Source organism: Leuresthes tenuis, unplaced genomic scaffold, assembly GCF_036924035.1.
Source record: "Leuresthes tenuis unplaced genomic scaffold, fLeuTen1.0.hap1 SCAF_13, whole genome shotgun sequence".
Classification (NCBI taxonomy): Eukaryota; Metazoa; Chordata; class Actinopteri; order Atheriniformes; family Atherinopsidae; genus Leuresthes; species Leuresthes tenuis.
Window position 1 is genome coordinate 2,102,504 of NW_027325367.1, and position 14,463 is coordinate 2,116,966.

General features: G+C 44.6%; 1 protein-coding gene across 5 annotated transcripts in view; it reads right to left on the reverse strand.

Moving 5' to 3' along the window:
• LOC140266916 (unconventional myosin-VI-like) overlaps positions 1 to 14,463 on the reverse strand; it is a 138,403-nt gene that overhangs the window by 55,901 nt on the left and 68,039 nt on the right. For all 5 annotated transcript variants that reach the window (XM_072362053.1, XM_072362052.1, XM_072362051.1 and 2 more), the window contains exons 15-20: positions 13,887 to 13,959; positions 9,054 to 9,181; positions 8,426 to 8,521; positions 8,114 to 8,284; positions 985 to 1,023; positions 699 to 792 (exon numbers count right to left, since the gene is read on the reverse strand). In XM_072362053.1, the coding sequence (XP_072218154.1) occupies positions 699 to 792; positions 985 to 1,023; positions 8,114 to 8,284; positions 8,426 to 8,521; positions 9,054 to 9,181; positions 13,887 to 13,959 (601 nt within the window). The remainder of the gene's footprint in view (positions 1 to 698; positions 793 to 984; positions 1,024 to 8,113; positions 8,285 to 8,425; positions 8,522 to 9,053; positions 9,182 to 13,886; positions 13,960 to 14,463) is intronic.

Sequence of the window (14,463 nt, forward strand, 5' to 3'; positions counted from 1 at the left end):
CAGACAAAGCTAACTGCTGAATGTTAGAAGGTTGTAAACTATAACTTGATTTTAATATTCTTATTTTTTGAGCACAGTGAAAGAATCTCTGATATAATCACTTAAAGAGAGCGGAAACACACAGCTGACGTCAAAAAATCATGTGAGATCAGTCAGTTTTCGATGAAACTCTGATCTAAAGTCACAAAGTAGGGTTTTATAATCATCTTATTGACTCAACAAGAATTTAAAATGGAAGTAACTGGAGAAATTTAACGGTTTTGCCTCATTTTTGCACACACATCCAAATGATGCTTCATAGCAGGAATAACAGCTACACACAACTGTCTCAGTCTTTGGTTCAACATCTAAATATGAACAAATGTTTTTGGGTATTTGTGGAGAAGAACATTGAAGGCCTTAAAATATGCTTTGAGCAAATGTGATGAAACATAAACACAAAGAGGATGAGATTAGCAGCTGAAATAAGGTCAGATCTGAAGGTGAGGCTCAGCTCGTTTAAAACTGGACTTCATGAGCTGTGAAACACTTCAGTTTCCTTCTTAATGTAGTTAGAAAGCGCTCTTAGTCTGTCTGAGGGTTTAGAAATATATGAATAATATCTGCCCTCCAGGGGCAAACATACAGATGTTTCAGTAGAACTGTTTCTGTATGGTTTGACTGTTTTCTTTACTTCACTATCAGCAGAAAACACTGACCGGAGCACTGCAGCTGGGACAGAATCTGAGCTCCTTCGAACTGGTGGCTGATCATCTTCAGGTTTGGTTTGATGCAGCGAATGAAGCTGGAGCCCTGGAGGAGGGGTGAGAAAACAGAGAAGCACACAAAGAAGTTTATTGCTCTGCCAGCAGGAACCTGCATCAGAAATTTATCACATCCATCACGTGTGACACAGGACACGACGCGCTGTGTCCTGCATGTTTGTCTGCAGTCAGATGCTCAGAGATGGATGACAGCGGGAGGTTTATAACAGGAAATACTGACCGTGCTGCGGAGCTTCTCCAGGAGGATGTTCAGCTGGGTCTGAAAGACATTACAGACAAAACATCAGCTCATGTCCGTTCAAATAACTCAAATAAGGCTGGAAACCTGCAGTGACGTGGTCTGAAACATCCCAACCGAGCTACTGTCCCGCGTGTTGATGTCAGATGAGAGTCCATCTCCTCTGAGTCCTCCTATGGCTGCCTGTATGTTTTAACTTTTCAACATAGGCTCATATTTCTGACCTTTTACAGGCTTAATCAGGCCTGCTGACTCCAGGTCTGTATGGGAACTGAACCTGAACCATCACTTTGCTCTATTTTCCTCCTGTTTAATTTCTCAAATGATTTTATGTCCATGTGACATTATTGTGGTTATTAACTTGTGTTTCCCTGTTCCAACAGGTATCCTTTGAATGGTGTGTTTGCCAAAGTCAGAAAGGGGCCAGCGAGCCACTGAATGGGACCCGAGACGTCTCTGTGGCCTTAACCCTGAGGAGAATGTCTTTGACTGACATTCGTTTCATTTGTTCGTCACTCAGTGTTTTATATCCGATTAAAACTTCAGAAGATTAGCATTATTGGTGTTATAACTAAGTAATTCAATCAAAGCGTTAGCTTCCTCCCGCTGGGCGTCTCAGTCGGGTGGGGTGACTGTTGAGGCTCCTTTGCTTGGCTGCTCGTGGTGTTTTTAAGCGCCCGTGAGAGCATCTGTACAGTAAATGTACTAATTATGGTCTGTAATGGGGAGCAGACGAGTGAACAGTGATGCTAAACGAGCAGTGATGGACCGCTGACAGCCATCAGCTCGACAGCACGTCCTTGTTTCCTGCTAATGGCTTTGGAGGACGCACAAGACCTGGTCCAACTTCCCAGAGACGTCCTTGGCTGATGTGTTACCATGGAAACATGAGCACAAGGAAGTCGTCCGGCTCAACGACGCGATTATTCTCAGGAGAAATTCATGACCACACAGCATGTAATTCCTGAAAGGTTCATGTGATCGTATGTTAGACATCTGCAGAGGAGTGAGCTAAAAGCTAAAGTAGCGCTAAAACATGCTAAACATCCCTCCATCAGACGGGGATCCATGCAATTAAAAACAAAGAGGCAGGCGTCTCTTTTTTAAAGCACTTTCTACACGAACAGCACAGACTGAGTGCTTCCAGGCTCTAAAAGTCACCTCGAGTCAAACGCTTTTCCAGGCCGTTGCCTGATGACACAGTCGAGCTCGATTAGAGCCGTCGGCCCAGACGACACTCAGAGGAAATAACACGTTGTTCAGGGTCCAGCAGCATCGGATCAAACCTGAACTCCGCCCAGAAGCCTCTTTATCAAGCCAGAAACCTGTTAATGTGTTTGGGGGAGTTAGCACTTCTCTCAGTGGCCTGATTAAAAATTAAACTTGTTATTTAATAATTCAGCTGTTTAATCATGCTAATAATAGCTGCTAATTCCAGCTTTGGGGGCGGATTAGTGTTGACATTAATTTACTACGATTTAAACCATAGAAATTCCTGTTTGGTGGTTTTTATTAAACCCGACCTGCAGCTGAAGAAGAGAATTAAAAACAATTAAAGCTAAATTTGACCTTGAGAAACAGTTTTTCAGGCCAGGTATTTTCCACATGCTCCCAGTGAGGAGCTGCTGCTGCTGCTGAGAGAAAAACAAGCTGCATCTAACATCTCTTTTCTGTGCCTCCACTCTCCAAATCTTTTCAACTGGCGTTCGCCGCCGTGCTCCTCATCAGATAAACAATCAAACCGGCACAACTGGTCGCGATGGAAACCAAAGAAAAGCTGTAATACGTCAGAACAAACAGAAAAGCTTGTTTGTGGGAGCAGGTATTTTAGCCCTTAATGTTGCCTTTAAATCAGAAACAAAAGGCTCCAAACCTACTGGGCCAGTGTTAAATAGACCCCAGAACAACATGAACCACAGCGTTCCAGAGATCCTTCCACTTTGTGCTCTCAGATGCCACCGCTGTGGAACATCTCCGGAACGTTTCTACACTTCAGAACATGTGGAAATGGCTCGAACCAGGAGTTCAATCTGCATCTGCATCGGAGCCAGAGAGCCTCTGTGCTGCGGCTGATTGGCCAAAGAAGAATGCTGCTCAACATAATGGACAAAACTGCACAGCCCCCACTTAAACTAGTGGGTCCACATGATGAGATTAGCTGGATTACAGCTACAGTTGGATTCTGCTCCTTATCTGAGGGTAATTATCCTTGGATATATGGCGGCGAATGAATGGAATCACTGGCACAAAGCATGTCATACCCCGGTACCATAGGTGGCGCTGTCCCAATTTCACTTTTATTTGTTCTTTGCCAGATCATTTGTTTGGTTACTCACTCTTTTCCAAATCATACTTTTGAGTAATTCTTTGTTTTTAGGGGTGCACACAATGTTAACCCAAGTGCATGCGTCAGTTTTGGGTTAAAACTGAAGGATTCGACTCATGATCTGAAGCTAAAGTACTAAAAACTAACTCTCTGAAGACACTCAGAGGGTCCACATGATGAGATTAACTGGATTACAGCTACAGTCGGGTTCTGCTCCTTATCTGAGGGTAATTATCCTTGGATATATGGCGGCGAATGAATGGAATCACTGGCACAAAGCATGTCATACCCCGGTACCATAGGTGGCGCTGTCCCCGTTTCAGCTATCGCTAATAGAGCCACTTCCTGTTGACGTCTTCACCACCAACAGCAACAAACTCAGGCATTCAGAAAGATGGCGAACGCAGAGCGAGATGAAGCTGCGTCCCTCTCCATCTGTGATGAGCTGGTTATGGCACAGACTATGCCCAACGGCGCATTCTCCATCGCGTTGTTTCTTTCTTTCTGACGGCGGCGACAACAACAGTAACATCGTCTCCTTCGACTTCCGGGTGACGATCGCGGGAAAAATCTGGAGCATGCGCAGAACGCATCGAGCGTTTTATCTCCGGCTCTTAATTCGATCCGACCCGTTTTCTTGTCGAATTAATCTTGTTACATGAGCTGAATAACTCAGTTTTATTGTAATTTAACCATTAATCCGATCTGATTGCCTGCATCTAGCCGCACTGAGTGACGTAAAATATTACGACTAATATGAATAAAGTGTCATGGCTGCGCAGGTTCGAATCCCGCTGTTTGCATGTTCTCCCCCTGCCCAGAAGTTGCATTTCAGGTTAATTAGTGATTCTGGACTGTTTGTCTGGGCTTTGATAATAAATGGATGGATAAAGTGTCATCATTTCCTCTTCTGTCTCCTCCTCTAAAGCTCAGAGGTGCAGAGACGACAGCTCTGCAGGTAACAAGAACTCAATTAAACCCAAATCCAGCCTTACACCAGCTCAGTGCTGGAATCCTGTTTAATAACTCTGTTTCTCAGGGGGAGACTGTGTTTGCTCATAGCCGAGGGGGCTGTGCTGCAGCTTAAGATAAAGCCAAAAAGACACATTGGAAATAATTAATTCTTTATTCCCATTCACCAAAGTAAGGCTGATGTTTGGTAGGCACTAAATCAAAAAAGGCTTCTGGAACCACTCCACACTTTTCCACACTTTGTTCACTTCATAAAACAAGTCTTTTGTGCCACTTTCGGCTCTTTTCCATCAGTCGCTCTGTGCTCAGATGGTTGAAAACATGGGAACCAGTTAAAGAACTGATAGACCAGCAGAAATATGGAAACAACAGCACAGAAAACAGAACCTTTTGGTTCATAACTGCTGTGCACCAACAGACCTCTTCAGATATCCAACTGGGATCTGTTCCCTGAGCTAAGTTCAGGTCAACGGAAAACAAGCAGCTGATTAATCACCAACTAACATGGCATTTATTCCTTATTTTTTAAATAAAAACATCAAATCGGCTGTTTTTCCATGAGTGGAAAGTGAATATTTTGCTGTGAGGACTGCTTATAGACGACTGTTTTAAAGACTAAATGTTTAATTTGTTGGTTCACAAAGTAACCAGCAGATACTTTAGTGATTTAAACAACGTTCCTGGTGTGGATCTTGTTCCCCTCGCAGTATTTTCTACAGAAAGACGAAAGGATCAAATCCTTGTTTCCACAGAAGAAGAATCCACATCTGCACAATCTCAGGGAGCATCTACATTGTATCATGAATATAAATGGACTCTTTAAAGCATGAAAGGATGAAATGTTTGCTCATCAAATATCTTTCTATGGCATTCAATGAATCTCCTAAAGCAGCCTCCCTCCCTGCTGTTCTCTGATAACACAAATATCCGATTTTCCCTTTGTAGATTTCCTTTAAATTATCTATAATATTATGGATGTGTTATATGTGCTGTGGTTTGAAATTATGAAACTATGCCTTTATAACCCAAACTGACAAAGACTGATGGACACAATGTTTGGAAGGGGTTAAAGCAGCAAAAACCCACTTTAGAAAGATGACTAGTGAGGATTCTGCACCTTTAATGCTTCAGACTGAACCGTTACAGGTGAACTGGGACTTTTCTCCAAGCAGCCAGTTAGGATTCTGCACCTTTAATGCTTCAGACTGAACCGTTACAGGTGAACTGGGACTTTTCTCCAAGCAGCCAGTTAGGATTCTGCACCTTTAATGCTTCAGACTGAACCGTTACAGGTGAACTGTGACTTTTCTCCAAGCAGCAAGTGAGGATTCTTACGCCATGTATTTGTGCGTTAGCGATAGATATTTAAGCTAAAACCATCGGTGTTACAGGCACTGTTCAGGAAAAAAAAAAGCATTTACGCCACGTATTTGTTCGTTAGCGATAGATATTTAAGCTAAAACCATCGGTGTTACAGGCACTGTTCAGGAAAAAAAAAGCATTTACACCATGTATTTGTTCGTTAGCGATAGATATTTAAGTTAAAACCATCGGTGTTACAGGCACTGTTCAGGAAAAAAAGCATCTATGCCACGTATTTGTACGTTAGCGATAGGTATTTAAGCTAAAACCATCAGTGTTACAGGCCCTGTTTGGGGAAAAAAAGCAATTATGCCACGTATTTGTACGTTAGCGATAGGTATTTAAGTTAAAACCATTGGTGTTACAGGCACTGTTTGGAAAAAAAAAAGCATTTACGCCACGTATTTGTTCGTTAGCGATAGGTATTTAAGTTAAAACCATCGGTGTTACAGGCACTGTTCAGGGGGAAAAAAAAGCATTTACGCCACGTATTTGTTCGTTAGCGATAGGTATTTAAGTTAAAACCATCGGTGTTACAGGCACTGTTTAGAAAAAAAGCATTTATGCCACGTATTTGTGCGTTAGCGATAGGTATTTAAGCTAAAACCATCAGTGTTACAGGCCCTGTTTGGGGAAAAAAAGCAATTATGCCACGTATTTGTACGTTAGCGATAGGTATTTAAGTTAAAACCATTGGTGTTACAGGCACTGTTTGGAAAAAAAAAAGCATTTACGCCACGTATTTGTTCGTTAGCGATAGGTATTTAAGTTAAAACCATCGGTGTTACAGGCACTGTTCAGGGGGAAAAAAAAGCATTTACGCCACGTATTTGTTCGTTAGCGATAGGTATTTAAGTTAAAACCATCGGTGTTACAGGCACTGTTTAGAAAAAAAGCATTTATGCCACGTATTTGTGCGTTAGCGATAGGTATTTAAGCTAAAACCATCGGTGTTACAGGCACTGTTTGAAAAAAAAGCATTTACGCCACGTATTTGTTCGTTAGCGATAGGTATTTAAGTTAAAACCATCGGTGTTACAGGCACTGTTCAGGAAAAAAAGCATTTACGCCACGTATTTGTACGTTAGCGATAGGTATTTAAGTTAAAATCATCGGTGTTACAGGCACTGTTCAGGAAAAAAAAGCATTTAAGCCACGTATTTGTGCGTTAGCGATAGGCATTTAAGTTAAAACCATCAGTGTTACAGGCACTGTTTGGGGAAAAAAGCATTTACACCACGTATTTGTACGTTAGCGATAGGTATTTAAGTTAAAACCATCGGTGTTACAGGCACTGTTCGGGAAAAAAAAGCATTTACGCCACGTATTTGTTCGTTAGCGATAGGTATTTAAGCTAAAACCATCGGTGTTACAGGCACTGTTCGGGAAAAAAAAGCATTTACGCCACGTATTTGTTCGTTAGCGATAGGTATTTAAGCTAAAACCATCGGTGTTACAGGCACTGTTCGGGAAAAAAAAGCATTTACGCCACGTATTTGTTCGTTAGCGATAGGTATTTAAGCTAAAACCATCGGTGTTACAGGCACTGTTCGGGAAAAAAAAGCATTTACGCCACGTATTTGTTCGTTAGCGATAGGTATTTAAGCTAAAACCATCGGTGTTACAGGCACTGTTCGGGAAAAAAAAGCATTTACGCCACGTATTTGTTCGTTAGCGATAGGTATTTAAGCTAAAACCATCGGTGTTACAGGCACGGTTTGAAAAAAAAGCATTTGCAGCATGTATTTGTTTATGTTGCCATTTGCATTTGATTAAAAGTTAAAAAATCCTCATGTGTAACATCTTTCTGTGCAAATATCTATTAAAATGTGGACACCCGCGGCTGATATTCAGGCGCCTCTGTGGTCGGGAATTTACGGTAATTAGATTTATTGAATGTTTTATGGTTGACATCAAAAGGAAAGTGACCCAAAGATGCTGCAGCAAATCAGCGGTTTCAAGAGTCCAATTTTCATGACTGGATGGACTTCAGGGGTGTTTAGAGTGGGTCACTCAAAAGGCAGCTGAGTCTGTGGGCCAGATAAATGTGCTCTTCATCCGTGTCTAACACCCATCTCACAGTGACACTTATAATGTGTCAGAGGTGAAGCAGCAACCTGCAAAAACTGCTGAGCCAAGACTAACGGGGGTGAACTCAACACAGCAGAGCAGTTTTAGTCTTTTGCCTAATAGGTCATGAAAGGAAATCAGGGTGCACACAGAACCTCTGCAGGCTGGGATGAAACGAGTTACCGGCTAACGTCTTCAGGAATCTATTCAGCAACGCCACAAAAGCTCATTCTAACTATTTCTAATTGTTTCTGGACTTTAAAAGCTTCCTGTCAGGGCCACACACACCTTTAAAAGCTCCAATAACTCTCAGAAAAGCATTTTCTTGAGGACAGAATCGCGATCAGCACCAATAAACGGGTCTGACTGAACTCCGCTCACCTTAAACTTGTTCCCCACGCTGATGAAGCTGAGCTTCCCGGCCTTCTGCTTCACGTCTTTGCTGTTGTTGGAGTTTTCAAACAACCCGCGGATGAAGCCGTCTTTGGACTCGCTGATCAGACATTGCAGAGACATGTGCAAAGCGTCGTTGTTCTTCTCCACAAACTTGGTCTGAAGACAAAAACGTGATGAAAAAGTTTCAGATTAAAGATCTTGGAGGCAGTTTCAGCTGAATTCTCGTCTCGGTCTGATATAACCCGAGCGGCTGCTTGCTTTCGTGTTAAAAAGCTGCAGGAGAGCAGGACAACGTACCGTTTCATAGCACACGGCTCCTGCAAAGTGTCTGATAATAAATCCTTCATCGTCCCTCACGTTCCTGTGGACGGCCAGCTTAGACTTCCTGGGTATCTGAGACACGAGCAGAAACAAACGCACAATAAAGCAGCGTTCCTGCACATTTTCCCTTTATAACGACCAGCTAATTCCAGGTGCTGGCAGCTGGAAACGAAGATTAAGATGCCGTGGCAGCGCTTTAACCGTCACTCTCAGGCTCGATATCATTCTTTAGTGGAACTATCTGAGAAATAAGTGGCATAAGAAGGTAATTGTGTCATTTCTTTTGAGATCTAACGGGTGAATTTAGAATAAAAGACACTTAAGAGCAGGAGAGAAATGGTGCGAGATGATAAAAAGAGCCACAGGTGAGCTGATAATCAAAATCTAATCAGCAAAACATAACATTTGGCAAAGCATTTCATCTTTATCATCCTTTAAATGTTCATCTTTTTGTTGGCAGATGCTCTTTTTGCTCTGTAAGCCCTGGGTTCTGCCTCTCAGGCTACATGCAAAGTTTACACATTAGTCGGCAGCTTCTAAAGGGAAGGTCGACATGTCAAAATCTCCTGAAAGACGCCCTGATGACCAACATCGCGTCACTTACAGTCAAGCGGAAATGGTTCTTGTGTTTGTTGTGAACGGTGTCAGTAAAGTGCTGGTCGCTGGGCTGAGGTAGACGGTTCTCTTCGTCCAGGATGTCCAGGATGCCGACCAGCTTTGCCTCCACCAGATCTGCAGAAACAGCAGCAGAAACATGAGAGGAAGGTGTCCACGTGACGGCGTGTGGATGATTTAACCATCATTAACCATCTGAAACAAAGTCAAAACGAATGGAAAGAGGAGTGGAGGGAGTCAGGAGAAGGAAAGTAGGCTTTGAAGTGATCCGTGGGGATTTGTTGAAGTTCAGAGCGGTTTGAGATGGTCTCCTGATTAAACTCGTGGCGTGTTTCAGGGCCAGTCCAGAACACCTGAAAGCATCACGCAGCGGGACAGAAAACAATCTGCCAGCAGGTCTAAAAAGACTAAAAAAATCACGTCTCTGCTGTGAGAAAAACTGAGCCGTGCTGCAGCGTCCCGAGAAAAAATAAGCATACGGGTCCAGCCAGAACCGGTGATCGTTCAACGAAGGACCGACACAGAACCGAAGATCAATGAAGGACCGACACAGAACCAAAGATCAAAGCAGGACCGACACAGAACCAAAGATCAAAGCAGGACCGACACAGAACCAAAGATCAACGAAGGACCGACACAGAACCAAAGATCAAAGCAGGACCGACACAGAACCAAAGATCAACGAAGGACCGACACAGAACCAAAGATCAAAGCAGGACCGACACAGAACCGATTATTTGTGGGGATGAAGTGGGATCCGTCCCTGAATGCAGCACCCAGACAGAGGCAGAAAACTTAGAACTGCATCCTAAATGAAACGGGTTTTTATTATTACTTCCAAATAATTCTGTCCTGTTGATTATTTTTGTCCCTCTTTGCTGGAATCCTCTTGGACCCGTGTGTTCGGCGAACACGAGGACATGAAACACAGTCAGCGGCACATAAAAACTTACAGAAAACTGATGGAACAAAGCGGCGTCTGAGAAATGCTTCCCGACATGAACAGCAGCAGCCGTTTGATACTGAATCTACTCACAAATCCTCCGTTCACCTGACTGAGGCCAGCAGAGTGGATTCAGCTCTGATCTGCAGCCAGATTCTCACCCGAAACCCCCCGAGAGTTTCCTTCATCTTCTCCTTCGTCTCGTCATCCTTCCGCCTGCGATCAGCGCCGAGCTTCTGCAAACCAGCTCAGTTAAATCTGAGCTCCAGTCAGTCAAGGACCAACCATTCGGAGCCAAGAATTTGGCTCATTTTTGGTCTTTGCTATGAGATGCAACACCTCTCAGTCCGAGCCCTGCACGTGCACAGCCACACACGTGCACAGCCACACACGTGCACAGCCACACACGTGCACAGCCATACACGTGCACAGCCACACACGTGCACAGCCATACACGTGCACAGCCATACACGTGCACAGCCATACATGTGCACATGTTGAAGAGGCCACAAAGCGACGCAGGGCCGGGAACCAAAGTCTCAGCCTCCGGCGCCGTACGGCAGGACAGTTTCGGGCCCGGTTTGTTGTTATATTCTTAACTCCCTTCATTGGCTTCCTGTCCTTTATAGAACTGATTTTAAACTTTTAAAGTTTGGTTTTAAAGCTCTTAACGGCCTCACCCCATCGTATTTATCTGAGCTTTTAACTGTAACCCTGGCAGAGCTCTGAGGTCAACAAATCAACTTTTGTTGGAAGTGTTCAGGTCCAAATACAAGCCCTGGGGTGCCCCCAGACTCTGGAATAAGCCCCCCCCCCCCGAGATGCATCTTATTTCTGACCTGAGCCTCTTTAAATCAGGGCTAAAAACATACTTATTTCAGATGGCTTTTAATACCCAGTAGTATGGTGACACTTTTATATTTACTGTTATTTTATTGTTTTGTTCTTTTCTTTATTTATTATCTGCTGTAAAGCACTTTGGTACCGAAATGGACTGTTGTAAAGGGCTGTAGAAATAAATTACATTTACATTTATATTCATGAGATAAATATGCATCTGAAGGGAGATATTCAGACTATGCAGTCTTATGGATCCATTCAGCGTTATGCTCCCAACTTCCTGCTCCGAAAACGGTTTCTGCAGAACACGACGATGTGAAACCGAAGCCATCAACAGTAGAAGCTCTTGTTGCTCTTATTGTTCTGTCATTCTAATATTTGCCTCCATTTTCTAATGGTTCATTCTGCATGCAGTAATGCATCCATTGTTCCTACAGATGTGATTTTCTGCTCCATTACGCCGGGTTTTTATGCTCAGATGTGAGCACAACAGGTGGAGCAGCTCTGTCTGTAAACAGTGTGTTGGCTGCCTCCCTCCAGCTGACTCTGCTGCAGGGAAACATCAAATATTGATGCTCCTTCAGAGCTGGACATCAGCAAAAAGCACAATTAACCTCTAACTGCCTCACATCCATCTCCCTGCCTGCTTATGGGCTAATGAAGACACGTTTCATTCGGAGCAAGAGTTCACACGCTCGGGGGGCTTCATCGCTCTGCCTTTTCATTTCGTGTGTGCACGAAACGCCGCCGCCGCGGCGCCGAGGTCAAACTGGGGAGCGGCAGCCTTCGTAAAGGACTGAGGAAATGAAGCCAGCGGCGAATTACAGCCAATCATGAACAGCGAGCTGCCGCGGGAGCTTTATTAGCACAACTTTCAGTGCTGCTGCCGCCTCCAACGTCAACGTGAAGAATGTGTGTGCACGAGGGTGCGAATGTGTGTGCACGAGGGTGCGAATGTGTGTGCACGAGGGTGCGAATGTGTGTGCACGAGGGAGCGAATGTGTGTGCACGAGGGTGCGAATGTGTGTGCACGAGGGTGCAAACAGAAGCTGACCAATGAAAACCTCAGGAGGAGGATTCTCTATCTGCTTCATGGGCTGAAAGCTTCTCTTTAATAGCTGTTAAATCTCCAGGTTGAGACCATAAAGTCAAAGCAGCCCCCATTAAAGCAGGAGGGGTTCAGGTTCCACCTCATGTTCAGGTTCCTCTCACGATAACTCAGGTCCAGAAACCCGTAACTTAGGTCAGAAAACCGTAACTCAGGTCCAGAAACCCGTAACTCAGGTCAGAAAACCGTCACTCAGGTCCAGAAACCCGTAACTCAGGTCAGAAAACCGTCACTCAGGTCCAGAAACCCGTAACTCAGGTTCAGAAAGCCGTAACTCAGGTCCAGAAACCTGCAACTCGGGTCCAGAAACCTGCAACTCGGGTCCAGAAACCTGCAACTCGGGTCCAGAAACCCGTAACTCGGGTCCAGAAAACCCTAACTCAGGTCCAGAAAACCCTAACTCAGGTCCAGAAAACCCTAACTCAGGTCCAGAAACCCCTAACTCTGGTCCAGAAAACCCTAACTCTGGTCCAGAAAACCCTAACTCAGGTTCAGAAAGCCGTAACTCTGGTCCAGAAAACCCTAACTCAGGTCCAGAAAACCCTAACTCAGGTCAGAAAACCGTCACTCAGGTCCAGAAACCCGTAACTCAGGTTCAGAAAGCCGTAACTCAGGTCCAGAAACCTGCAACTCAGGTCCAGAAACCTGCAACTCAGGTCCAGAAACCTGCAACTCGGGTCCAGAAACCTGCAACTCGGGTCCAGAAACCCGTAACTCGGGTCCAGAAAACCCTAACTCAGGTCCAGAAAACCCTAACTCAGGTCCAGAAAACCCTAACTCAGGTCCAGAAACCCCTAACTCTGGTCCAGAAACCCGTAACTCAGGTCCAGAAACCCCTAACTCAGGTCCAGAAACCCCTAACTCAGGTCAGAAAACCCTAACTCAGGTCCAGAAAACCCTAACTAGGTCCAGAAAATCCTAACTCGGGTCCAGAAACCCCTAACTCAGGTCCAGAAACCCCTAACTCAGGTCCAGAAACCCCTAACTCAGGTCCAGAAACCCCTAACTCAGGTCCAGAAACCCCTAACTCAGGTCCAGAAACCCCTAACTCAGGTCCAGAAACCCCTAACTCAGGTCCAGAAAACCCTAACTAGGTCCAGAAACCCCTAACTCAGGTCCAGAAACCCATAACTCAGGTCCAGAAACCCCTAACTCAGGTCCAGAAACCCATAACTCAGGTCCAGAAACCCATAACTCAGGTCCAGAAACCCATAACTCAGGTCCAGAAACCCATAACTCAGGTCCAGAAACCCATAACTCAGGTCCAGAAACCCATAACTCAGGTCCAGAAACCCATAACTCAGGTCCAGAAACCCATAACTCAGGTCCAGAAAACCCTAACTCAGGTCTAGAAAACCCTAACTCAGGTCCAGAAAACCCTAACTCTGGTCCAGAAAACCCTAGCTCAGGTCTAGAAAAACCTAACTCAGATCCAGAAAACCCTAACTCGGGTCCAGAAAACCCTAACTCAGGTCCAGAAACCCCGTAACTCAGGTCCAGACGGGCAGAAAACAGTAAAACTCCTGCAAACAACACATCCTGAGGAAGGAAAACAGCTGCTCACAAATCTGAGTTGAGATTTAAAACCAGTTCCAGGTCAAATCTGCCGATGCAATGTGGTGAAAAGTGAAGCTGCTGAGGCCACCGTGCGTGTTGGAGGTCATGAGAAGGACGAAATGATATTAAACCCAAAGTAAAGGCTGAAAGGCTGCAGGTGAAGCCATGCACCTCCACTTCGGTTCCAGAGGAGGTCACAGCCTCACGCCGGGTTATTTCTGGACCTTCCTGATATCGGAGGAGTGATTTAAACCATCTTTTTGCGTGAAGTCGTCAGGTTAACGCTGAAGGATCAGAACAAGCAGCAGCTCTTCTCTCTCTGCACTCAGGAAACACGAAAGAAGAGCAACAAACGCTGTGAAAATGATTCATACCTATGCAGTCCTGATTGTCGACATAGTGGACCTCGTTGACCCCGAGCCCCTCCCTCTGGTACAGCTCTTGCTCCTGCAAAGCAATTAGGACATTTCTCATGAGAAGGTATTCACTGCATGTTCATGTCTAATGAGGATGGGGGCGACTCCGTGTCCCCGGGGGACCTCTTGGCTCTCTATTTTTACGATTTTCTGCCATTAATTTCACACTGAATGCTGCTCACTCCCAATATCTCCACATCTGTAGAGAAAAACTGTTCAAATGTTGCTTCAAAATAAGAGTCAAACTGAATCCAAAGTGCTTAAAAATGCCCTTTTCTGAGATTTGACTGAAGGGTCGAGGCTTGAGCATCATCTCCTCCACAGCTTCACAGGAATAAAACTCTAAACTAATAAACTAATCTTCAGAGGAGGATAAATACTAGCACTCGAGTTCCTTCCACTCCACTATGTGAAGACCTCAGTAATGGATCGTTATTTTCCAGAACGCAGTGATGTGGAGACACATCGACAGCATCTGTTGCCATGCCAACTGTTGCTAACGGACGTGTGAGGGCTGAGGAAGTACCAAGGAGAT